The sequence below is a fragment of the Antechinus flavipes genome, chromosome 4 (genome assembly GCF_016432865.1).
Source record: "Antechinus flavipes isolate AdamAnt ecotype Samford, QLD, Australia chromosome 4, AdamAnt_v2, whole genome shotgun sequence".
Classification (NCBI taxonomy): Eukaryota; Metazoa; Chordata; class Mammalia; order Dasyuromorphia; family Dasyuridae; genus Antechinus; species Antechinus flavipes.
The window spans coordinates 94,727,351-94,753,179 of NC_067401.1; the positions used below are offsets into that span (position 1 = coordinate 94,727,351).

A 25,829-nucleotide genomic window follows, 5' to 3' on the forward strand; every position below is an offset into this window, starting at 1 on the left:
CAGTGGAAGGGAAAAGGTATATGCAGAAAGTTTGGAATGAGACCCAACTAAACCAGATCACCTAAGACCATGAGAAAATGAAATGAAAAGGGATACTAAACAGATAGCAAATGGAACAAATTTGCCATCATGTTTAAGACAATTGATTCTTATCATCTATAACAATGTGTTATATGAGGAAGTGAATAAGGCTTTTTAAGAAGATATAGTGTACAGCTAGTTTCTGATAAAGGCCTCATTTCTAAATATTTAGAAAACTGAGTCAAATTCATAAGAATACAAGTCATTCTCCAATAGCTAAATGGTTAAAGGATACAAACAGGAAGTTTTCAGATGAAAGAATTAAAGTTATCTACAGTAATATGAAAAAGTCACTTCTGGTTAGAGAAATATAAATTAAAACAATTCTGAGGTGCTACCTCATGCCTATAAGATTGGCTGACATGACAGAAAAAGAAAATGAATGTTAGAGAAGATATGGGAAAATTGGAACACTAATGCATTGTTGATACAGTTGTGAACTAATCCAATCATCCTGAAGAGCAATTTGGGACTATGCCCAAAGGGCTATAAAACTGTGTATATTCTTTGATCCAACAGCATACCCACTGGATCTGTATCCCAAAGAAATAAAAAAGGGAAAAGGATATACATATACAAAAATATTTATAGCTCCTTTATTTGTAGTGGTAAAGAAGTGAAAATTGAAGAGATGCTGATGGGAACAGCTGAAAAGGCCGTGATATAAGAATCAAATGGAATACTGTTGTTCTTAGAAATGATGAGCAGGTGAATTTCAGAAAAGACTGGAAAGATTTACATGAATTGATGCTATGTAAAGTGAGTAGAACCAGAAGAATATTCTACATAGTAACAACAACACTGTGCCATGATCAGCTTTGGTAGACTTAGCTCCTCTCAGCAGTTCAATGATTCAAAACAATTCCAAAAGATCCATGATAGAAAATACTATCCACACTCAAAGGAAGATCCATAGAATCTGAATACAGATTGAATAATATATTATTTTCACTTTTTTATTGTTTTTTCTTTCTCATGGTTTTTCATTTTTGCTCTGATTCTTCTTTTACAACATGACTAATATGGAAATATGTTTAATATGATTGTACATGTATTATCTATATAAGATTGTTTGCTGCCTTGGGGAAGAGGGAAAGAAGGGAAAGAGAAAAATTTGGAACTTAAAATCTTATAAAAATTAATTTGGAAAGTATCTTTACATATAATTGGAAAAATAAAATATGGGGGGAGCGTGCAAAATGTAATTAGGAGGATAGACTAGATCAGGCTAAAAATAGAAGAAATCTATTCTAAGAAGCAAGACAATTTTGTGAGACATGAATATCAGTTTTCAATGACTCAAAAAGAGAAAAGAACATACATTATAAAAGAATTGGGGAGGGAAGAAATCAGGAACAGTATTTTTTCAAAAAATGTGACTAAGAGGAAATCCATAACTAACACTCTCTGTGTGCACTTTTTAAAAACTCCCTAGTGACTTTTAAATAAATAGAAAATTTGCATTTAATACCACAATGAATTTTAGTACATTTCAATCCAAGGAAAAAAAAAACTGAGACAGAGTCATGAATATAAAAGGCTATAGATACTGAATGTCTCAAAAGTCTGAGTGCAGTTTTTAGCTATTTTGAGGCTAAAACTTTAAATTTAAAACTTTTTAAACTTTAGTAGCTTAAAACTATCCTCAGATTTTTGAGACATCTTATATTCACTTTGCCTTATTTTACATATTTATGGTCCTATGACAAAAAGTAATTTGAGGGTATATTTAATTCATCAAATGATTATCTCTCCCAAGAAAAAAAAGATATTAGAGTTCTGAAGTAAGTATATTTATTTAATTTCAAAATTTCAAACATTAGACCCTCAACTCATTAAAAAAAGTTTAAATACTAAGCTAGCTAAATAATTATCTTGAAAGGTTTAAACATAAGTGTTATATAGAAAGTACTTCCCCTCTAAATTATATCTAACATACATGAAAGAGGAGAGGGAGAGATGGAGTGATGGAGAGATGGAAGGAGAGGGAGAGACAGTGACAGAGACAGAGAGAAGGAAGAAGAGAGGAATGGAGGTAATAGGAGGAAGAGAGAGAGAATTTTTAAGCAACCTATACAATTAAATCCATCACCTACTGTAAACTAGAAATGGCTATTAAGGACCCAATTAAAAGAACCTAATGAATTTCAAAAATGTTATGCCCTCCATAAAAGACATAAATATTGGGTTAATGAAAGTAATGATGGCTCTCATACACTTTAATTTTTTCTTAATTAAAAACTTGAGGATTCACCTCCTTTCAATTCAAGAAGTGACCCTTTCAACCAATGTGATTTAGCATCTTCTTGGAACAAAAGTAAACAGAAATGAGAAGGAAACACTGATTAACTAAATTTCATGCTCTAACTAAATTTTTGTTGTCCAGTCATTTCAGTCATGTCCAACTCTCTAGGATCCTATTTGGATTTTTCTTGGCAAAGATAATGGAGTGGTTTGCTATTTCCTTCTCTAGTTCATTTTATAGATAAGGAACTGAGACAAACAGTGTTTAAATGACTTTACCTTGGGTCACGCAGTTAGAAAGAGAGCATTTGAAGTCCGATTTGAATTCAGGAATATTTTTGGTTTTGCATCCTATCACTGTGTACCACAGCTGCTCAACTGCTATTAATACCTGTTCCTTAAAATCTTTAATTTTCTCTGGAGTAAAATGGTCCACATTAAACTGTACAAATGCATAACCTACTACTTTGCTGAAATTATCATTAGTAAGCTGTAACCAAATGTTCTAAACACTTCATTAAATTCTCTGGGTTGGAGAATGAATGATGAATTTTGCTGCTCTATTCACCTTCTTCTCATCTGCCAATTTCTCCTTTAGATCTTACATCTTTCTTTTGGTAAGTGATGACAGCAGCAGATACTTTATTTCCTTCTTCCCATATGTTTCCATAAACTTATACTTACTTTTAAAAGCAGGTTAAAATCACGTTTTATAAACACATATGAAATGAAAAAGTAAGTTTTAGCAAATGATATTGTATAAAAGAACATATCTTCATAGTCATATACTAAGGTAGAGAATATTTGATTAGCCAAAAAAGTATTTTTAATTATTAAAGCTATTCTTTAAAAATAATTCATTTCTTGAATGTAAACTATTTGCATTTTTGTTTTTCTTCCCAGGTTATTTTTACCTGCTGAATCCAATTCTCCCTGTGCAACAAGAGAACTGTTTGGTTCTGCATACATATATTGTATCTGGGATATACTGCAACATATTTGACATATATAGGACTGCTTGCCATCGGGGGGGGGGGGGGGGAGAGGGAGGGGAAAAAATCGGAACAGAAGTGAGTGCAAGGGATAATGTTGTTAAAAATTACCTTGGCATGGGTTCTGTCAATAAAAAGTTATTATTAAAAAAAGAAAATAATTCATTTCTTTAACCACTAATATTTTCTTTGTGATGCTATATGCCTACAAATCATGGAACACCACAATTTCTTAAAAATGAAAATTGTGGGTGAGACAAAGGCCAGTGGAATGAAAATTGTTGGATAAGTAAGCTGCAGCATATTACCAATAATGATTTGTGTGTAAGAAGGGGTATATAAGATACAGTTCAGGAAATGTATAAAAAGACTTGTGCAAGGGGACCCCTAAAGTTAGAATGAACAATGAATACTTATTAAGACAAAAAAGGTTTACTTGTCTAAAATAGGTATGAGAAGTACATATAAAAAGGTATCAGAATACTATTTAGGGTGAACAGGACAAATGTAATAAATCTTGAAGAAAAGTCAGAAAAACTGATTTGTTGTTTATCTCTGTTATTTCTTTTAACAATAACAATCTCAAGGCTGGAAAGTTTAGAACAGGGGTATTTAATAGAAACGAACCCAAGATAAGTGAGGAAATGGTTACCCAGCATCTATTTACCCTTAATAAGATCAAGGTGCTATTTCTTGATGAGCTGCATCCAATGACAGTGAAAGAACCTATAGATATGCTTTTTTAGAGAATTTTAAAATCATGGAGAAAGACAGCTGATACATTTAATGTTTTAAAGTTTGCAAAATGTTTTACATGCATTATCTCATTTGATCCTCATTAATGACTCTTCAAGGCAGATGCTGTTATTCTTATACCCATTTTATAGGTGGGAAAATGAGGTTCACAAAAGTCAATTTCCTTTTTTTTTCTCTAAGCTTTTTATTTTCAAAACATATGCACAGATAATTTGACAACATTGACTCTTGCATAGCCTCATGTTTCAGATTTTCTCCTCCTACCCCCCATCCCCTCCCCTAGATGGCAAGCAATTCAATATATGTTAAACATGTTAAAATATATGTTAAATCTAACATGTATAAACATATTTATATAATTCTCCTGCTGCACAAAAGAAATCAGATTAAAAAAAGAAAGTAAATGAGTAAGAAAACAAAATACAAGCGAACAACAACAAAAAGAGTGAGAATGTTATATTATGATCCACATGGGTGTAGATGGTCTCTTCATCACAAGATCATTGAGAGTGGCATCAATCATTTCATTGTTGGAAAGAGTCATTCATCAGAATTGATCGTTGTATAATATGGCTATTGTCATGTACAATGATCTCCTGGATCTGGTCATTTCAATCATCCTCCTGATCATTTCTTATAGAAAAATAATATTCCATAGCAGTTATATACCACAATTTATTCAGACAGTCTCTAATTGATGGGCATCCACTCAGTTTCCAGTTTTTTGCCACTACAAGAAGGGCTGCCACAAATATTTTTGTACATGTGGGTTCCTTTCCTTCCTTTAAGATCTCTTTGGGATATAATCCCAGTAGAAACATTGCTGGATCAAAAAGTATGCTCAGTTTGGTAACTTTTTGAACTTAGTTCCAAATTGCTCTCCAGAACGGCTGGATCAGTTCACAACTCCATCAACAATGTATTAGTGTCCCTGTTTTCCCACATCCCCTCCAACATTCACCTTGTCTTTTCCTGTCATCTTAGCCAATCTGAGAGGTATGTAATGGTATCTCAGAGTTGTCTTAATTAGTCAATTCCTTTTTCAAGAAGCTCAATGTCAACTCTTTTTTTTTTTTAAATGAATGTTAAAAATTGTCTTTACATGTAATTAGAAAAAATAAGAAACTATTTAAAAGAAAAAAAAGTCCAATATTTGGTTTAGAATCTTCTCTGCACTAACTCCTGTTCTTTTTTGAGGGAACTTGAATATATATATATATATATATGTTGATGTCCCCTTAAATGCTCTGTCCTCCAAATTCAACTTCACTTTAACTTCTATAGCCTGGTCCTCCACTCCTCCTTAGTCATATACAAGGGTGATCAAATGTTTGATTGTACCATCAACACCACAAATATTCTACTTCAATGATCAAAAACTCCAAACCCCCTTTATTATGTCACAACTTCTTTCAATTTTACCAATCAGCTTTATCCCCACTAAACCTATTCTTTTTCCTAACTGGAACTTCTAATTCTTACAACCATCTGCACCTATCTCTAGATGGCAAGCAATCTTAACTTGGTCTAACTTCCTCTCCCTCCATTTCTAACTTTTTCTCTCCATTCAACTCTCTGAGTCCTCTGCTTTTGAATCCCTTGCTATCTTCCCTCTCCTCTCATCAATAGTCAAAGCCTTGCCAAACCAAATCTGGATTATTCCTGCTCTCTATTTCTCCATTTCTACTCACAGGCAGCTAAAAAGAGCTAAAGAAAATCATGAAACTGAGCCATTTGGATCACTAAATCTTTGCACTGGCTGACTCTTATACCTCCTGTGGCTTACCTCTTAACCACCACTCCTAGAATCCATTTCCATCAAAACTATGCTCAAGAGAGGCACCTTAGCTTAGTAGCAAGAAAAAAGTTCTCTCAGTCAATAAGACAAGTTAAAATCCCACCCCTGACACATGTTCCTTGTGTGATCCAGAAATTTAACCTCTCAGTGCCTCAGATAATTTTCTAAGACTAGATTATATAGAATAGATGCAGATCTACAGAAATGGTAAGTCTAGTCCACAAGTGCCTCTTCCACCCCCCAAATCCCAAACTCTGCTCAGGTACCATGTTCTTCATCCCCTAGATTTACTCCCTATCCAAATTTATATATAATAATAAGTTTATTTTATTATTTTATTTATTATATATTTACCTATTCATGTACATGTTATTTCCCTCAGTGATTATAAATTCCTTGTGGACAAGGACTATTTCATTTTTATCTTTGTATCTGTAACACCCAGTACTTAGTAGACAATTAATACAAGTTGTCTGACATACTAAGTGTGCAACAAATTCTTGTTGACTTGACATGACTTAGTTAAAATCCACTCAAAAATAGGTTACTCCACACAAATGTGATTTGCTTTTTGATAGCCAATAGGAATGCCAATGACAACTTACACCTGGATTTTAGTTAAAATTGCTAACGATTTCTCATTATATTCTTATGGACAAGATAGACAAGCAAAGCACAGATAAGATTTCACAGGGAAAGATGTTAAGTTCTTTTAATTATGTTCAAAGGTTCAACTACATAAAAAATTGAACAAGGCCTGACACATCAAAAGTGGACGAGAAGCTCAATATGAGTCAACAACTTTACATGCTGGCCCAAAAGTCCAAGTGCAACCTTCATAGAATTCTACCATCTAAAATGCATGAGCTAACAGTCCTGCTGTGCTCTGCCATGGGCAGGTTATATTAGGAATATGTGTTTGACTTTGGAAATCACTTTACAGGAAAGTTGTTGACAAACTTGAATGGATTCAGAGGTGGGCATTGTGAATAGTAAAGGACCTTGAGACCATACCATGGGAAGATTTGTAGAAAGAAATGAAGATAATTAATTTGGATGAAAAAAGAGATTTTTAAGGGGGATGTGATGGTTACCATCAAGTATCTGAAAATCCATGATGTAAAAGAGGGATTTTATTTACCCAGGTTTGTTTTAGAGGACAAAGCTAATAGCAACAGGTAGAAATTGCAAAGAGTAGAATTTAGTTTGATTTTTTGGGAAAAAATTTTATAATAAGAACTCTCTAAAGTAGAATATGTTGCTGTAGGAGAGTGAATTCCTTTCTTACCAGGAATTTTCAAGCACAGCTTGTGTTATAATCTCTTTTCAGTGCAGCATAATCTTTGTTATTATTGTTGTTGTTGTTGTTTTTATTTTTATAATGACATTTCAATATAATTGGCTTGCTGTGTAATCCATGTTTTACAATAATCACAATAACATTATTCAGAGAAAGGATCTATATGCTTGGCAAAAAAAAAAGCATTAAGAAACATTGTTAAGTGGCAGAGCCAAGATGGCAGAGAGGATACACACTTCATTCTAAGCTCCCCTTCTACCCTCATTACTAATTACCAAATTCAGCCTCTGAAACAGTGCTTGACTGGTAAATTCCACGAATATTGGGAGTACAACAAATTACCAGCTGAAGATAATCTGGAAGATCACCAGAAAAGGTTTGTCCTGATCAGTAGGAGCAGGCCAGCACAGGCAGGGAGGCAGAACAAGGAGGCTAGCACACTGAGTGGATGGGGGTGGGGTGATCTCCGGGTAGAGAATTTTCAGGGGGAACTCTACCACAGATTGGCTGTTCTGCTTTGTTTGCAAAACAGTAGATCAGTAGAGAAGTCACACAAACGCCAAAGGTAGAGGGTACCCCAACAAACCCCAGAATTTAACAGGACCTGGCTACACTCACCCAGCACTGGAAGTAACTCAGCACAAACCACATCACAGCTGCGCAACCATATTCTGCAGCATAGGGATTTTGCCCAGGGCAGCCACACTTCTGCACAGCAGGGGGCTCTGCCTGGGGCAGTGGAACTTCCACAGCACAGCCACACTTCCCAGTGCAGTGACACTTCCACTAAAGGGCTCTTCACAGAGCACTTGCAGACCATTTGCAGGACAGCTTCTGTCCATTTATCTATCCCTGTTCTGTAGAGGAAGCTGGTAATCTCCTTGCCCTGAAGACAGAACTTAAGAGCTTTTTTAAAATGAGTAAAAAAGCCAAGCAAACTCTAGCTATTGATAGCATCTATACACAAAGATAGCAGGTTTCTACCCCAAAGAGACTAATATCAGACAGTCTCCATATAAAACCCCAAAGGGGGATGTAACCTGGTCCCCATCACACAAGGCTCTCCTAGAAGAAATTATAAAAGATGTTAAAAGAGAGCTAGCAGAAAACTGGAGAAAGGAAAGAGAAGCTCTGCAAGAGAGTACAGAAAAGGCATATAATTCATTAAAAGAAAAATTTGATAAAGTGGAAAAAGATAACAACTTCCTAAATTACTTCCTAAATTATGAATTGGAAAAGGTAAAGAACTCCCAGGGAAATAGAATTTGTAAATTGGAAAAGATAAAGAACTCCCAGGAAAGTAGGATTTGTGAAATCCTTTTTCTTTGGAAAAAGAAAATAACTCATTAAAAAATTTAGTGAAATGGAAAAACATTCCAGAGAGCAAAACAACTCACTTAAAAACTCAATTGGATATATACAAAAAGAAGTTTTTTAAAAAAGCTAATGAAGAAAATAACTAATTAAAATTCAGAATTGAACAAATGGAAATGAATGACTTGAGGAGACACCAAGAATCAGTCAAGCAAAACCAAAAAAAAAAAAGAAAAAAAGAAAAAAATGTTAAATATCTACTTGGAAAAACAATAGACCTGGAAAATAGATCTAGGAGAGATAATCTGAGGATTATTTGATTTCCTGAAAATTATGATGAAAAAAAGAGCCTAGACACTATTTTACAGGAAATCATCAAAGAGAACTGCTCAAATGTAATAAAATCAGAAAGTAAAATAGGCATTGAAAGAATTCATTGAACACCTTCTGAAAGAGACCCCAAGATAAAAATTCCAAGGAATATTGTGGCTAAATTTCAGGACTATCAGACTAAGGAAAAAATATTACAAGCAGCCAAAAAAAAAAAAAAAAAAAAAAACAATTCAAATACTGAGGAGCCACAATAAGGATTACTCAGGATCTATCTGCTTCCACATTAAAGGATCAAAGGGCCTGGAATCTGATATTCTAAAAGGCAAAAGAACTTGGAATGCAGCCAAGAATAAACTACCCAGCTAAGCTGAGCATTTTCTTCCAGGGAAGAAGATGGACATTCAATGAAACATGTGAATTCCATTTATTCTTAATGAAAAAAAAGATCAGAGCTAAACAAAAAATTTGACCTCCAAATATAGGACTCAAGAAAAGTATAAAAGATAAAAAACTCTTGAGAACTGTATTTCTGTTATGGTCATACATAAAGAGCATGTGTATAATTTGATTTTACTCTTAATAATACAAAAAAAAGGGGGGGGAAGTAAAAGTGGAAAGGGGATAGTATCAGAAAAAGGGAAAAGGGGAAATAAAAAGAGGGAAATTACATCCCACAAAGAGGCAAAGGAAACTATCATATTTGAGGGAATTTAAGGAGGGGGAGGAACATTGTATGAATCTTACTTTCATCAGATTTGGCTCAAAGAGAAAATATTAGGCATATTTGGTTTACAGAGAAACTTCTCTTACCTCATTAAAAAGTGGGAGAGGAAAAGGGAAAAGAAAAAGAGTAATAAGGGAAAGGTATAAGAAAAGGGAAGGGACTCAAAGGGGGTGGGAGGAGTTCTAAAGAGGGAGAGCTATGTGAGGCAAGTAGTACCCATAAGTTTAATACTGGGGAGATGGGGTATGAGGGGGAAAGACAAAGAAAAGCATAATCTGGGGATAATAAGATGGCAGGAAATACAGAATCAGTAGTTTTAACCATAAATGTGAATGGGATGAACACTCCCATAAAATGGAGGCAGATAGCAGACTGAATCAAAAAACAGAATCCTACAATATGTTGTTTACAGGAAACACATTTAAAGCAGGGTGGTACATACAGAGTAAAGGTAAAAGGCTGGAGCAGAATCTATAATGCTTCAGGTGAAGTAAAAAAAGCAGGTGTAGTCATCCTTATCTCAGATGAAGCAAAAGCAAAAAAGATCTAATTAAAAGAGATAAGGAAGGAAACTATATCTTGCTAAAGGAAAGCATAGATAATAGACAAAGAAGCATTATCAATACTAAACATATATGCACCAAGTGATATAGCATCTAATTTCCTAAAGGAGAAGTTAAGAGAGTTGCAAGAAGAAATAGACAGCAAAACTATAATAGTGGGAGACCTCAATATTGCACTCTCAGAATTAGATAAATCAAACTACAAAACAAGTAAGAAAGAAATTAAAGAAGTAAATAGAATATCAGAAAAGTTAGGTATGATAGATGTTTGGAGAAAACTGAATGGAATCAGAAAGGAGTACACTTTCTTCTCAGCAGTTCATGGAAACTACACAAAAATTGACCATATATTAGGACATAAAAACCTCAAAATTAGATGCAGAAAGGCAGAAATAGTAAATGCATTCTTTTCAGATCACAATGCAATAAAAAACTACATTCAACAAAAAGCTAGGGGTAAATAGACCAAAAAGTAATTGGAAAATAAATAATCTCATCCTAAAGAATGAATGGGTGAAACAGCAAATCATAGACACAATTAATAATTTCACCCAAGAGAATGACAACAATGAGACTACATACTAAAATTTGTGGGATGCAGCCAAAGTGGTAATAAGGGGAAATTTTATATCTTTAGAGGTTTACTTGAATAAAATAGAGAATAAAAATAGAGAAAGAGAAGATCAATAAATTGGGCTTGCAACTTAAAAAGCTAGAACAAGAGCAAATTAAAAGTCCCCAATCAAATGCTAAACTTGAAATTCTAAAATTAAAAGGAGAAATTGACAAAATTGAAAGTTTTGAATTAATTAATTGAATTAATAAATAAAAGTAAGAGTTGGTTTTATGAAAAAACTTTGGTAAATCTGATTAGAAAAAGGAAAGAGGAAAATCAAATTATTAGTCTTAAAAATGAAAAGGGGGAACTTTCCACCAATAAAGAGGAAATTAGGACAATAATTAGGAGTTACTTTGCCCAACTTTATGCCAATAAATTTGATAACCTAAATGAAATGGATGACTACCTTCAAAAATATAGGCTTCCCAGATTAACAGAGGAGGAAGTAAATTGCTTAAATAGTCCCATTTCAGAAAAAGAAATAGAACAAGCTATTAATCAACTCCCTAAGAAAAAATCCCCAGGACCAGATGGATTTACATGGGAATTCTACCAAACATTTAAAGAACAATTAACTCCAATGTTATATAAACTATTTGGAAAAAATAGGGAATGAAGGACTCCTACCAAATTCCTTTTATGACACAGACATGGTACTGATACCTAAATCAGGTAGGTTGAAAACAGAGAAAGAAAATTATAGGTCAATCTCCCTAATGAATATTGATGCTAAAATCTTATATAAAATATTAGCAAAAAGATTACAGAAAATCATCCCCAGGATAATATACCATGACCAAGTAGGATATGTGCCAGGAATGCAGGGCTGGTTCAATATTAGGAAAACTATCAGCATAATTGGCCATATTAATAACCAATTTAACAAAAACCATATGATCTTCTCAATAGATGCAGAAAAAGCATTTGATAAAATCCAACATCCATTCCTATTAAAAACACTTGAGAGTTTAGGAATAAATGGACTTTTTCTTAAAATAATCAGTAGCATCTATTTATAACCATCAGGAAGCATAATTTGTAATGGGGATAAATTGGAGCCATTCCCAATAAGATCAGGAGTGAAACAAGGTTGCCCACTATCACCATTACTATTCAATATTGTATGAGAAATGCTAGCTTTGGCCATAAGAGTTGAGGAAGAGATTAAAGGAATTAGAATAGGTAATGAGGAAACCAAATTATCACTCTTTGCAGAAGCAAAGATCACATCTTTGCATGATGGTATACTTAAGGAACCCCAGAAATTCTACTAAAAAACTATTAGAAATAATCTACAACATTAGCAAAATTGCAGGATACAAAATAAACCCATATAAATCATCATCATTCTTATATATTACTAACAAAATCCAATAGTTAGAGATACAAAGACAAATTCCATTTAAAGTAAGTGCCGATAGTATAAAATATTTGGGAATCTATCTACCAAGGGAAAGTCAGGAACTATATGAGCAAAACTATAAAACACTTTCCACACAAATAAAGTGAGATCTAACCAATTGGGAAAATATTAAGTGTTCTTGCATAGGTCGAGCAAATATAATAAAGATGACAATACTACCCAAACTAATCTATTTATTTAGCGCTATATGAATCAGACTCCCAAAAAACTATTTTAATGACCTAGAAAAAATAACAACAAAAATTCATCTGGAAGAACAAAAGGCCAAGCCTTTCAAAGCAACTAATGAAAGAAAAATCAAATGAATTTGTAGCTGTACCAGATCTAAAACTATATTATAAAACAGCAGTCACCAAAACCATTTGTTATTGGCTAAGAAAAGGACTAATTGATTAGTTGAAAAGATTAGGTTCACAGAACAAAGTAGTCAATAACTTTAATAATCTAGTGTTTGACAAACCCCAAAACCCCAGATTTGGAGATAAGAATTCACTGTTTGACAAAAACTGCTGGGAAAATTAAAATTAATATGGCAGAAACTAGGCATGGACCCACCCTTAACACCATACACCAAGATAAGGTCAAAATGGGTTCATCATCTAGGCATAAAGAATGAGATTATAAATTAATTAGAAGAACAAAGGATAGTTTATCTCTCAGTCATGTGGAGGAGGAAGGTATTTGTGACCAAAAAAGAACTAGAGATCATTATTGATCACAAAATAGAAAAATTTGATTATATCAAATTAAAAAGCTTTTGTACAAACAAAACTAATGCAGACAAGATTAGAAGGGAAACAATAAACTGGAAAAACATTTGTCAAAGGTTCTGACAAAAGGTGCCTCATTTCCAAAATATATAGAGAATTGACTCTAATTTATAAGAAATCAAGCCATTCTCCAATTGATAAATGGTCAAAGGATACGAACAGACAATTTTCAGATGAAGAAATTGAAACTATTTTTAGCCATATGAAAATATGCTCCAACTCATTATTAATCACAGAAATGCAAATTAAGACAACTCTGAGATACCACTACATACCTCTCAGATTGGCTAGGATTACAGGAAAAGATAATGCTGAATGTTGGGAGAGATGTAGGAAAATTGGGACACTGATACATTGTTGGTGGAATTGTGAATACATCCAGCCATTCTGAGAGCAATTTGCAACTATGCTCAAAAAGTTATGAAGCTGTGCATACCCTTTGATCCAGCAGTGTTTCTACTGGGCTTATATCCCAAAGAGATCTTAAAGAAGGGAAAGTGACTTGTATGTGCAAAAATGTTTGTGGCAGCCCTTTTTGTAGTGGCTAGAAAACTGGAAACTGAGTGGATGCTCATCAATTGGAGAATGGTTGAATAAATTGTGGTATATTAATGTTATGGAATATTATCGTTCTGTAAGAAATGACCAGCAGGAAGATTTCAGAAAGGCCTGGAGAGACTTACATGAATTGATGCTAAGTGAAATGAGCAGGACCAGGAGATCATTATATACTTCAACAACAATAGTATATGATGATCAATTCTGATGAACATGGCTCCCTTCAACAATGAGATGAACCAAATCAGTTATATTTGTTCAATAATGAATAGAACCAGCTACACCCAGTGAAAGAACTCTGGGAAATGAGTGTGAATCACTACATAGCATTTTCAATCCCTCTGTTTTTATCTGCTTGCATTTTTTTATTTCCTCCTCGGGTTAATTTTACCTTATTTCAAAGTCTGATTCTTCTTGTGCAGCAAAATAACTGTTTGGATATGTATATATATTGTATTTAACATATACTTTAACTTATTTAACATGTATTGGTCTACCTGCCATCTGGGGGAGGGGATGAGAGCAAGGAGGGGAAAAGTTGGAACAGAAGGTTTTGAAAGGATCAATGCTGAAAAATTGTAAATAAAAAGCTAGTTAAAAAAAAAAGATACATTGTTATCTGGAAAATCCTATTCAGGAATAGGTTGAACTAAATAACTTATGAAGTTCCTTCCAGTTCTGAGTGTCAATGAATTTTCATTTTTCAACTTAAATATAATGCCAACCCTTTCACTAAAGTCATAATCATATGCCTTTTTTTGCATGGAAATGATGCTGGATTCCCAAATATGACAATAGAGCATTGAGCTAAGACTCCTGGCAGGTGCCACTAAAATGGAAAAGTTTCATATATGGTCCCTATGATAAACTACATATCTGTACTTTCTCTCTCTCATCTAGCCTAAGTTCAAAGTCCCTGAAGGCTGAGCATCAAGTCAAAATTTGTTTCACTGAAAGAAACTTAGAAATACTCTTTCTTCAACATTTGAAGAGGATCCTATCTGTAAAAGGGAGGGAGCAGCTCTGAGATAAAAAGACTTTTGATGGGCTTAAGTATAAAATTTTTGGTTCCTAAGTAAGCACATTAATTCTAAGCCAAATGTAGTCTGATGGAGTAAAGCATGAGAATCAGAATACTTCATGTAAAGGACAAGATGGATATATTCATTCTCTAATTTTGTCATTTAGTGATTTTTATAGTTAGCAGCAAAAACATTTTTTAAAATTACATTTTTGGGGGACACAATTTGAAGATATTATTAAAAGAGTTTATAATTTGGGAACTTTTACTTTGTTAATAATAATGATTATGATATGTGTTGTTGTTATATAAGACTTTGAATTTTATCCAAATAGGGAACTCCTAGATTGGAAATTATTTCTGGTGATGCAGATCAACATCTGGCCTGTAACTTAACAGTATTGAGAAATTTGCTTGGGGAGTGACTTGCATTGTCACACAGCTAATATATATATCTGAAAACACAGTTCTTTCTGATTTCAAGACCTGCCCAATATCCACAGTCATAGTCTCTCAGTTTGGCTAGGTAAGTTATTTTTGGCTGCACACCAAGTTCTTTTGCCTTTCAGAATATCAGATTCCAGGCCCTTCGATCCTTTAATGTGGATGCTACTAGATCTTGAGTGATCCTTATTATGGCTCTTCAGTATTTGAATTGTTTTTTTTGTTGTTGTTGTTTTTGTTTTTTTTTCCCCTGGCTTCTAGTATTTTTTCCTTGGTCTGATAGTTCTGGAATTTTGCCACAATATTTTTTGAAGTTTTGGTTTTGGGATCTCTTTCAGTAGGTGATCAATGAATTCTTTCAATGTCTATATTGCCTTCTCTTTCTATAAGATCTTGGCAGTTCTCTGATGATTTCCTGGAAAATAGTGTGTAGGCTCTTTTTTTCCATCATGATAATAATCATTAGATTATCTCTCCTAGGTCTAGTTTTCCAGGTGTTGTTTTCCCAAGTAGGTATTTAACATTTTTATCTATTTTTTTTATTTTTTCTGGTTTTGCTTGACTGACTCTTGGTGTCTCCTCAAGGCATTCATTCTATTTGTTGATTTTTAATGAATGATTCTCTTCATTTACTTTTAAAATTTCCTTTTGTATTTGTCCAATTGAGTTTTTAAATGAGTTGTTTTGTTCTATGGAATTTTTTTCCATTTTGTCAATTTTTTTTTAAAGAATTATTTTCTTTTTCCAATTCACAAATTCTGTTTTCCTTGCAATTGTTTACCTTTTCCAATTCACTAATTCTGTTTTTCAGGGAATTGATTTCTTTTTCCACTCTATCTTTTAATGAGTTACATGTCTTATCTTGACCCTTTCCTTTCCCCATTTTTCTTCCAGCTCTCTTTTAAGAGCCTTTTAAATTTCTTCTATAAGAACTTTATGTGGTGGGGACCAAATCATATCCATCTTTGGATCTAAAGACAAACTTTTTAGTCTCCTCAGGGTTTGAAGTATGCTTTCTTTCCAAATAGATGCTATCTATAGGTAGAGCCCACTTGGCTTTTTTGCTTATTTTAAGAAAAGGAAAAAAAAAAAAGAAAAGCTATGGTCTGCTTATGGGGGGTAGTAGGGTATTTCCAAGATGCCTCTACAGACAAAAGAAAGTGACAATGAAGCTGCATTGGGATAGCATCCACAGGCTGCATTGGGATTTGCAGTTATGCTGAAATCAGTGGCAGCGAGAAGGCAATATCTGCACTAGAGGCAGTAATTGTGGCTGCACTCTGAGATCCTGGTGAGTCATTCAGGTGTTGGGTGGCCAAGTCCCAAGAGACTCTAGCTTTTGGGGTTATAATCTTTACCCCCTGTGTTTATAACTTCTCTGCTGATCTACTGACTTGCTACCAGGGCAGAGTAATCCACACTGTGGCAAAGTTCTTCCCGCAGATTTTCCATGAGCAGAGACCACACTCTGCTCCCCTCTGGTCTGCTCAGTGAGCTGTTCCCCATGCTCTCACTGCCTGCCTGAGTTTGCCCCTGGCCTACCCCTGTTCAATTCTGTGAGTGAGCAAAAACAGACCTTCGTGGGTTATGACAGTCAAGCACTAATTCTGAGGCTGAATTTCATTAAAAATTGATTGAGGAAAAGGAGAGCCTAGGAAGACGTATGTGTCCTCTCTGCCATCTTGGCACCCAGTCATAGTCTCTCAATAATACTCACAGATGATACATTACTTCACTGAATCTCTGTAATAAATTCTGATGGGATAGGTGCTTCCAGTTTCCCATTTTATAGATGAGGAAACTAAAGCTCAGAGTTGTGGTCTGCCTACAGTCACATGTTTGGGAAATATTAGAGTTGCGAGTGAAGTCAATTTCCTTTAACTAGGAACAGAATTCCCCATCTATCAGTTTGATATTTCCTGTCAGAATTAATATGAATAAATAATATTTATTAATCAACAACTTAAATCCATCACTGCTAAATTCAAACAAGGTATAGTACTATTTTTTGGGGGTGGGATACTATCTTTCATTTAGGAGGCATCTAGGTGGCTCAGTGGATAAACTATTGGTCCTAAAGTCAGAAAAACCTGAGTTCAAATTTTGCCTCACATATCTACTACCTGTAAGAAACTAAGTAAGCCACTTAATCTGTGCTCGCTTTAATCAACCAGAGAAAGAAATGACAAATTACTCCAGTATTTTTGTCAAGAAAACCTCATGGACAGGATGGTACACAGGTCACAAAAAATCAGATATGAGTGAATAACTCAACAACAAATCTAAAATGTAAAGTTTTTCAGTTATCAAAATTACCCTTTGGCTTCAGGCTACACTTCCCCCTATAAGGTGAGCTTCCTTAGTAGTTTACATTTTAAAAATAACAATTAACTCCACATTTTTATAATGTGTTAAAGTTTACAAAACATCTTGCCCTTAAGTACAGAGACCCTTAATTTTTGTATTTTTCTTTCTAGTACTTATCATAGTGCCTGGCTCTTAGGGACTGAAAACATGATTAAAACAAAAGACAATAAATGTGATTCAATTGATTGAAGTTTTTAAAAACGGTTTACATTTCCTTTTTATGCCAGTTAATGTTGTTTAACAAGGAAAGTTTAAGAGAGAAGAGACCACAAAGATAGGGAGGAGTCTGAAGATTATAGAGATAGGTAGCCATTAACTGCAGGAAGTTTTAGGATACAATGTCCCTATTCCACCACTAATGTACAGTTTCATTTTATTACCAAGGTGATTTATGTGCCCAATAATATCATAATTTAATAATAAAAGATTTATTACAGACTAATTTTTAAAACAAGACTAAACAAACCTACAAATTTGTCTTGTTAAAAATTAACTTCATGTTTATGGAATGTGCAGGACAGAACCAGCATACCTTGAGGCAAGACATGCTTTTGGAAATATTTAATACTCTAAATATAATTTTAACACATGTTAGTCATTGCACAATTTTGCTAATGAGTTTTAAGTTACTAAAATGGACAACACCAAAAATGTGATGAGGAGCTGAGAAATCAACATGAATATCCCTAAACCAATTCATTTATTTCAGTTATGGTTTAAAAGAACTGTTTCTTTTCATAAATTATCTCCTTCACCAAAATGAAATTCTAAGACCTTTTAAGAACTTTTGAAAAAAAGCATTTGCTGACAAGAGAAGGCAACTAAGTGGTACACTGGATCGAGCACCAGATGAAGTCAGCAAGACTCCTCTTTGTGAGTTCAAATACTACCTCAGACACTTATTAGTTATGTGACCCTGCATAAGTCACTTTACCCTGTTTGACTTAGTTTCCTCATCTGTAAAATGAGAAAGAAATGGCAAACCCCTCAAAGATTTTTGCCAAGAAAATTCCAAATGGGACCCCCAAATGGGGTCACAGAATCAAATATAACTGAAAAACAAATGAACAACAAAATAACAAAAATGGTTTATGGTCAAAAGTTATGTGAGTCATGTGCAACCAATGCAAAAAGAACCAAAATCAGCCACAAAAACCAAAACCTCACCCTGAGATTTTGCTTCCTTGTTTGATAAGAAATGTAGATGTTTCTTTGAAAAACAAACTACACTAAAAGGACAGAATCTATCCTTAAGATCTGATGCTGTAAAGAATGATAGAACAAACAAGAAAAGAACTTTAAAATCTCACTCTCTGGTTCCCCAAAATGAGCATTTTGAAATAAATGTTTGTCCTGTTGGTATTTTGATTCACAAAAGAAATAAATTGTTACCATTAAATATATCTCATTTAAGCTTCCTTTAACCCTAAACTAATAACACATTTTTTTTCCCTCCACAACTAGACCCATGATTTCAACTGTTGGGGAAACTCCTAGTAAGAAGAACCTCCTTCTATCAATTCAGACAAGCACCAATTCTACAAGTGATCATCTTAGAGAGATCCCTGCAGATACAGAAAATACAATGATTTGCTCAGGATCATGCAAGCCAGTCTGTGCCCAGGATGTCCCCTTGATTCTGAAGCCAGCATACTAACCAGTATTCTAGACAGCCTCACCAATTTAAAAAAAAAATCCTTAATCTTTAATTTTTTCTATTGCTGTCATTGGTTTTTAATTATTCATGTACCAATTGGTTATTTTATTAATCATAGTGAAACTCTGATTCCTAGAATACAGTACTGTAAATAATCATAATGATTTTTAGTAGACTGAAGACAAAAACAAAACATCACCACACTTTTCCTTTTTTATTATACCAAGTAGAAAATGAATGAAAGCAACTATCATTTTTAACATAGACAACATAAATCATTTATACGCATCAGGTAGACAGACATGCATTTCAAAGTCAAGATTATGAATTTTTTTAAATGTCACAATGAATAGAAGAAAGGCAAATCATAGAGATTGCTGGTTTTAGTGGGATGAAATACAATTACTCTTTCCAAAATCACAATTCTAATATATTTTAAATAATTGTATATATATATAGGAGGGAGAAAAAAAGAGAAGAAAAGAGAAGGAGGAAAAAAATTTAGAATTCAAAATTTTAAACAAATGAATGTTTAAAATTGCCTGAACATGTAATTGGAAAAATAAAAAACCAAAAAATTCAAAATTATTATTTCATTAATTTTTATTTAGAAAATCAATCATTTTTATTGTCTATTCTTTGCTTCTGATGAAAATTGCCATAAAAATTCTGGTTACATATATTTTTCTAACATAATTGAGCTTATTTTGCTGCAGGAATTTTTACTCTTTAATTCCTTAATTGATTTTCCAAGTGTTCATTTCTATTTTCTGTTATATTTGAACTGATTTTACTATTTCTGCATTTAGTTCAAAATTGTTTCTAAAGGATGCCAAAGGAGAGAGAGAAAAAAATCCCAAACCTCCTCAGATGAAATAAAAACTTGAAGTATCAAAAGAATAGAAAATGTTTCCAAAAATATAGTTTAAAATATTTTCCTTACCTGATGTATTATGTCAGAACTTGGTGGAACTTTCAGTGTAATTGAATTATATTCCTCAGCTAAGAAAAAGAAGACACAAAACTTGATATCAAGGAATACCAGAATAATTGCCACACATCCATCCCTCCTACAAACGGCACTCTCAGTGAGCTTGGTCAAAAATTCTGGTTGAACAAGTGGTACTAGGTATCTTCTCAGCATTTTGCTATTCCTGTTACAAACTAGAGAGTACATTCTCACTTGGCTCTTTGGGGATTCACACCTAAAGGATTAAAGCAATATAATTTCTGATTTGTTGTGGTTTCCTTCTAAACACTTAAAAGACAATGGAATTGGGGGGGGGGGGTTAGAGGGTCAATTTATAACCTCTTACAAAAATTGCTTCAAGTTGTTATGTTCATTATTGGATTTCTGCCACCCACAACTTTAGTTCACATCTTATAACTTGTGATAAACATGTCACATTGTATGTGTTATAACATCAATTAAAAATGTTCAGGTTCAGCCAGCTTTTTAGCTTGAATCATATAATTGAAAGACAGTCTTTTCTTTCCATATCATGCAATTGAGGCTGAGGGTATATTGTCAAACTATTTTTACTTTTTAAAAAAGCTGGGAAATTCAAAGTGGATCTATACTAATTATCTACATGTATAATTTTTGAAGAAGAAAAAGTAAAGGCATTTGACAATCAGACTTTTCACAGTTAAGGTTAGACCCTTATTAATTTAAATAAATAAGCTATGGATAGGAATTGTGATTTTTGTTATCTTTCCCCATTCCTATTGAGCTTTGAACCATGCCAACAGGAAGCATATATTTTAGCTTCTCCCTTACACTATCCTTCAATAGGTCCAAGATATAGGATTTAAACCATGATTCTCTTAAATCATTGACACTGTGATTATAACAAATCCACAGTATTTTCTTCTCATTTTCCTGAATTCCTAAGTTAATTTTTTATAACAATTTGAGTTTGGGAACTTTTATTTAAATAAGGCATTTGAAGTACTTCATGTAAGTTCCTGCTTATTCTTCTCGCTTTCTCTTTCCCTTCCCCCTCCAAAAACAGTCCCCCAAACTAAAAAGCAAGCAAGGAGAGGTGGCTCCTACCATGTTTTTTTTTTTTTTTTGATGTTATTTCTAATATGGCTAAAGAAGCTAAATCTGTCTAAGAAGGATGTTCACGGAAAGAATATGGGTTAAGGGTCTATGTGAATGCAAAGAGTGCTCATCCTAAGATTAGACCAGTAGCTATGAAGTTGGTGGGCAAGTAATATTATCATATCCAAAAAAAGAGTACATAATACTGGTAATAGAGACTTCACTTGGGGGCAGCAAGAGAGTAGTGGATAAAGGATGATTTATTATGTTTTTTTAGAAGTTAAGAAAAAAAAATCCAAAATATTAAAATCTATATAGGTATGATTTTCTAGTATTTTTTTAAATACTATTAAAATAAACATAGTATTGTGGATAACAGAGATATGGGCTTAGAAACATGAAATCATGAGTTCCAATTCTACCTTTAGATATTTTCTAGCTGTTCAATCCTAAATCAATTAAATTCCCTCAGTCTCAGTTTCTTAATCCATAAAATGGGGATATAATCGTTCCTACCTCCCAGGATTATTGTGAGGTAATTTTAAATACACTATAAAATCATTCAGAGACCTGGCATCAAGACAAATTTTTAGTGAATGCTAAAAAAATATGGCAAGGGTGCAAGCTAGGAAATAATTTGTTAGAGAAAGTGGAAGCCATAAAATGTTTAATAATATGGTTGTGTAAAACTGAAGGAACCACTTATCTATGCACCTCCCTAATTCCTACTGTCATGGGGCTCAGAAAGGAGGCTTCTCAAAGGACATGGGAACCATTATTTAAAAATATGTTTCTATTTAGTTCTATTTAGTAAGCTAATGATTGAAGGTTTTCCATTAGTGGCCATTCCTTGAGATGCCAGTAAAATTTTTAAAAAGTTAAAAAAAATTTTTTTATAAATTAGTCCTCTGACTTTTTGCTCCAAATCTCAGGATTTTGCCTATACAAAGTTGTCAAATACTTAATTGAAAGTTTGGATCAGATAAATCTGAGTATTGCCATAGGAGAAATCTCAGCATTTATTTAATAGCAGTGATACAACTATAAAGAGGGAATAATAAGCCTTCTCATTTCATTAGAGATGTGGGTCACTAAAAGTCTATCAGATTGATTTTTGACATACTAAATTGAAGCGCTCTAATTTGGGCTGGGCTACAGATTACCTTTGTATTATATATAGAAACAGAGTTTGTTAAATAAATTAGCTAAAATTACACGGGATATGTTTAACCTACCTCTAACAGTAAACTTTTAAAGAATTTTATTATTTTAACTATATACAAATATATAGTTACAAATTACTCATCTATTAAATTAGGCAGGACCAAAGAAATCTCTATTTTGTTAGAACTGTGTGTTAGGACTTGCCAGAGCTTGTGACCCACTGACACACTCTTTGAGAACACTGAGTCATCTTCATGCCTCAATGAAGCATAGAAACATGAGGTTGAATTTAGCGAAGGTGAAAGTAATTAACCTTTCACTTAAAAAAAAACCTACAAACAATTATTTATTTATTTATTCATTCTAATTCAGTTTCTGAATTAGTGAAGTCTGATTTTAAATGTGAAATAAAAATAGACTCTGTTCATTTAATTTACATAAATAAAAGAGACAATTTGAAACTTTTCATCAGATGCAAAATTGAAGCAAGTTTTGTTAACTTACAGAATTTGTTACTTTTGTAAAGTGATATTTAAATGTATCAAATCAAAAATCAAGTAAGTAAGGGCAAGTAAAAGTTCCAACATGGTAATCCTTTTCATAGAAATGCTTATTATTCTAATTTTGAATCATTTAAGATTTCACAAAACTCAAATTGTAGAAGATTAAATGTAGCATTTACATGCTAAGTATCAAATTTTAGCCTTGAAAACAGGAAATCTTTACATTTGATACAGTATCTTTTGAAGAGTCAAACCATGATTTTGCATGATAAGCTCTATACACTGAGACTTGGCTTTTGCCAAAATCTTACTCTCTGTTTTCATGTGTCTATCGCTCTCTCAATTTTCCTTTTTTACAACATTTTTCATTTCCTTAAATCTATTAAGCCTCTTGATTTGTGAGACAAATTATGATAAACCCAACTTGGTAATTTCAATTGCTTTGCTGAAATGAGCATGCGGCTATCTAGATCTTCAGGATCAAACTATCTCCTTGAAGGTGGCTGGAAAATAATCATTATACTAGAGTTTGACATAGGGTATCAGGACGTAGGGATGGAGGGAGATTAGAAATGGAAATGCAATAAATCAGACATGAAAAATGTTTTTATAAGTGAAAATTTTAAAATTTATTTGAAATGAATATATATATACTTTGAAATGAATCACCTACATATAAATGACAGATATAATTTTATATATATAATGATTCATTTTGAAGTTTTATATATATACATACACATATGCTACATTTATATAAAGAATGTGACCATGTATGTGATTTATTTCAAGTTTTAAAATTATATATCATATAATTATATATATTTTGTGTGTATATGTGTGTGTGTGTGGAGGGAGAGAAAGAAAGAAAGACCGACAGAGAGAGGGAGGAGGGTATGAGGGATGGTACGCAGGATATTTAGCAGCAGCCAAGGTAAATGCTTATGTGTTTGAATAGCTGCTATTTTTATGGAAAATTGAAGCTGGAAGGGACCTTAAAAGTTGTTTTTTTTTTGGTTTAACACTTATTTTGAGATGTTTTCAATTTTTCTTGAGTAGTACTACAAATTGGAATTATTCAAAAAGGTTAGGGATGCGTGAGAAAGGAATCTCCAAGTAATTTAAAGAATCTGACCCCTCCTGAAAAAAATCCTTTTAAATATAGTGGGCAGGGCTTACCTTGGGCACTACTAGACTTCGATTCTGACACTCTTTGTTTTCTCTTTGATATCTCATCTTTTCACTCCCTCCAGATACCCAGTGCGTGTATGTTCTCTCCCTTTTCATTAGTATAGAAACCTGGCAGTGTGTTTCCTTACCTTAAATAAATGTCATGTTACTTTTCCCAGGGTTGTCAGTAAAGTAGGGGGTGAGGAGGGCAGTGGAGAATAGGGATGAATCTCTAATTATGGAAATTCTGACATCAGAATGTAAAATGTTCAGATATGATATCCCCAAAAGTCTTAGTGCTTAAATTGTACTAAGACTTTGGGGGATAATCTGTATAAATTGTGTGTCTAATTTTTATCAGATTAGGGAGGAAAGTGTCTCAAAGTCCCTTGCAGTTTGTTTATGTAGCTGATAACTTTTGCCTTAAGTTAGCTTATACTTTTATATTAGCCCAGAAAGTACCTCCCCATCCTCCAAAGAGGCAGGTTTGAGACCATTTGCCTACATGAAGAAACTGTTGGGGAAACCCAAGTTTGATGGGAATTCCCACTGTTTCTATGGTAGTGATGGAATCTAAAATTACCCACTTGGGTAATATTGAGAGAGGAGAGAGAGGGTTTCTAACTCTGCCATTTCTGTAGAAATTGCAGGTATCTCTAGCTATATTTGACTGCAGGGAGTTTACCTACCTCCTCCTCTCTCCCTTCCCACCCCATTCTTCCCCCTAAGGATCGAAAGCAAAACTTCTGACTTGGCAATGGTGTCAAGTTCAAATGTTCCACATACATGTTCAGGCCTGTGATCTCACAATTGCCTGGCTTGCTTCAATAACAAAATCTAACTTTGTAAGCTGTCCTGCAGTGTAAGCAACAGAAAACAAATTACATGATTTCAGTGATCTATGCCATATATTGACACTGGAGGTCGAGAGTTTTCAGGGTCATTAGCTTTAAAAGCACAAGTGGAATACTTTATAGTATGGAACAGGCAGGCCATAGATGGAATATCATTCAATTAAGGAATGTACTTAAGTTTTGATCCAGACAAAATGAGAAATTTTTTAGAGATTTTGATAATAAAAATGATTTTAGAGATATCTGTCCAATATATGTCAAATTATGTATATAATAACATATGCATGTACATAATATACTTATATGTGTGTATGTATCTCTGTGTGTATATTGAGTACATATACATGACTGGGACCAGATTTTCAATTTTATTGTAATGGAATTATTGATGAGAAAACTCCTTTACTAAAACAGACCAACACCTTCTCTTCAAGAGCTCTCCAAGCCACTAACAAAATCAAATGACATACCTAAAATCATACAGCCAATTATGTGTCAAAGATAAGTTTTGAATTCAGCTCTTCCTTGTTCTGAAGCCATCACTCTATCCACTATATTATGCTATTGCTTATCAAATGAGAGTCATAATTGTTTGTGACATATTAAATTCTGAGAAAAGGACTACATTTTGGCTGACCTAATGTTCAAAATAGCTTTACCATTTATCCAATTACATTAAAATTTAAATAATTATTATTGTACATACCTTTAGGGAGACCTGTATCTTGAACAGGATATTTTTCTGACTGTACAACAACAAAAAGAAAAGCTGTATTAGTATGAAGATATTCAATAATCAAATCAGGTTAAGATAAACTAGAATGGGAAAAAGATATTAAAATTATAATATTTTAAACATTCTGCTTGGGGATTTATCATCAGCAGTAGTTTATTTACTACTATCAATTTTATAGATGATGAAATAATTATACACATATAACCTATATCAAATTGGAGGAAAGAAGAAGGGAGATGTTAGAATCTTAGTATTAACTCAATGGAGTTGATAGAAACAATGCTTGAGTTTACACCTTTGAGAAGTCACACATTAGCTCATACATTGGAGTTCACAAGTTCGGGAGATTCACAAGTCAGAAAGCCACAATCCCACTTTCTCAGAGAAGGAG

General features: G+C 33.4%; 1 protein-coding gene across 2 annotated transcripts in view; it reads right to left on the reverse strand.

The window, feature by feature from the left end:
* EDARADD (EDAR associated via death domain) overlaps positions 1–25,829 on the reverse strand; it is a 101,067-nt gene that overhangs the window by 37,796 nt on the left and 37,442 nt on the right. For both annotated transcript variants that reach the window (XM_051993551.1, XM_051993550.1), the window contains exons 3-4: positions 25,409–25,448; positions 19,908–19,966 (exon numbers count right to left, since the gene is read on the reverse strand). In XM_051993551.1, the coding sequence (XP_051849511.1) occupies positions 19,908–19,966; positions 25,409–25,448 (99 nt within the window). The remainder of the gene's footprint in view (positions 1–19,907; positions 19,967–25,408; positions 25,449–25,829) is intronic.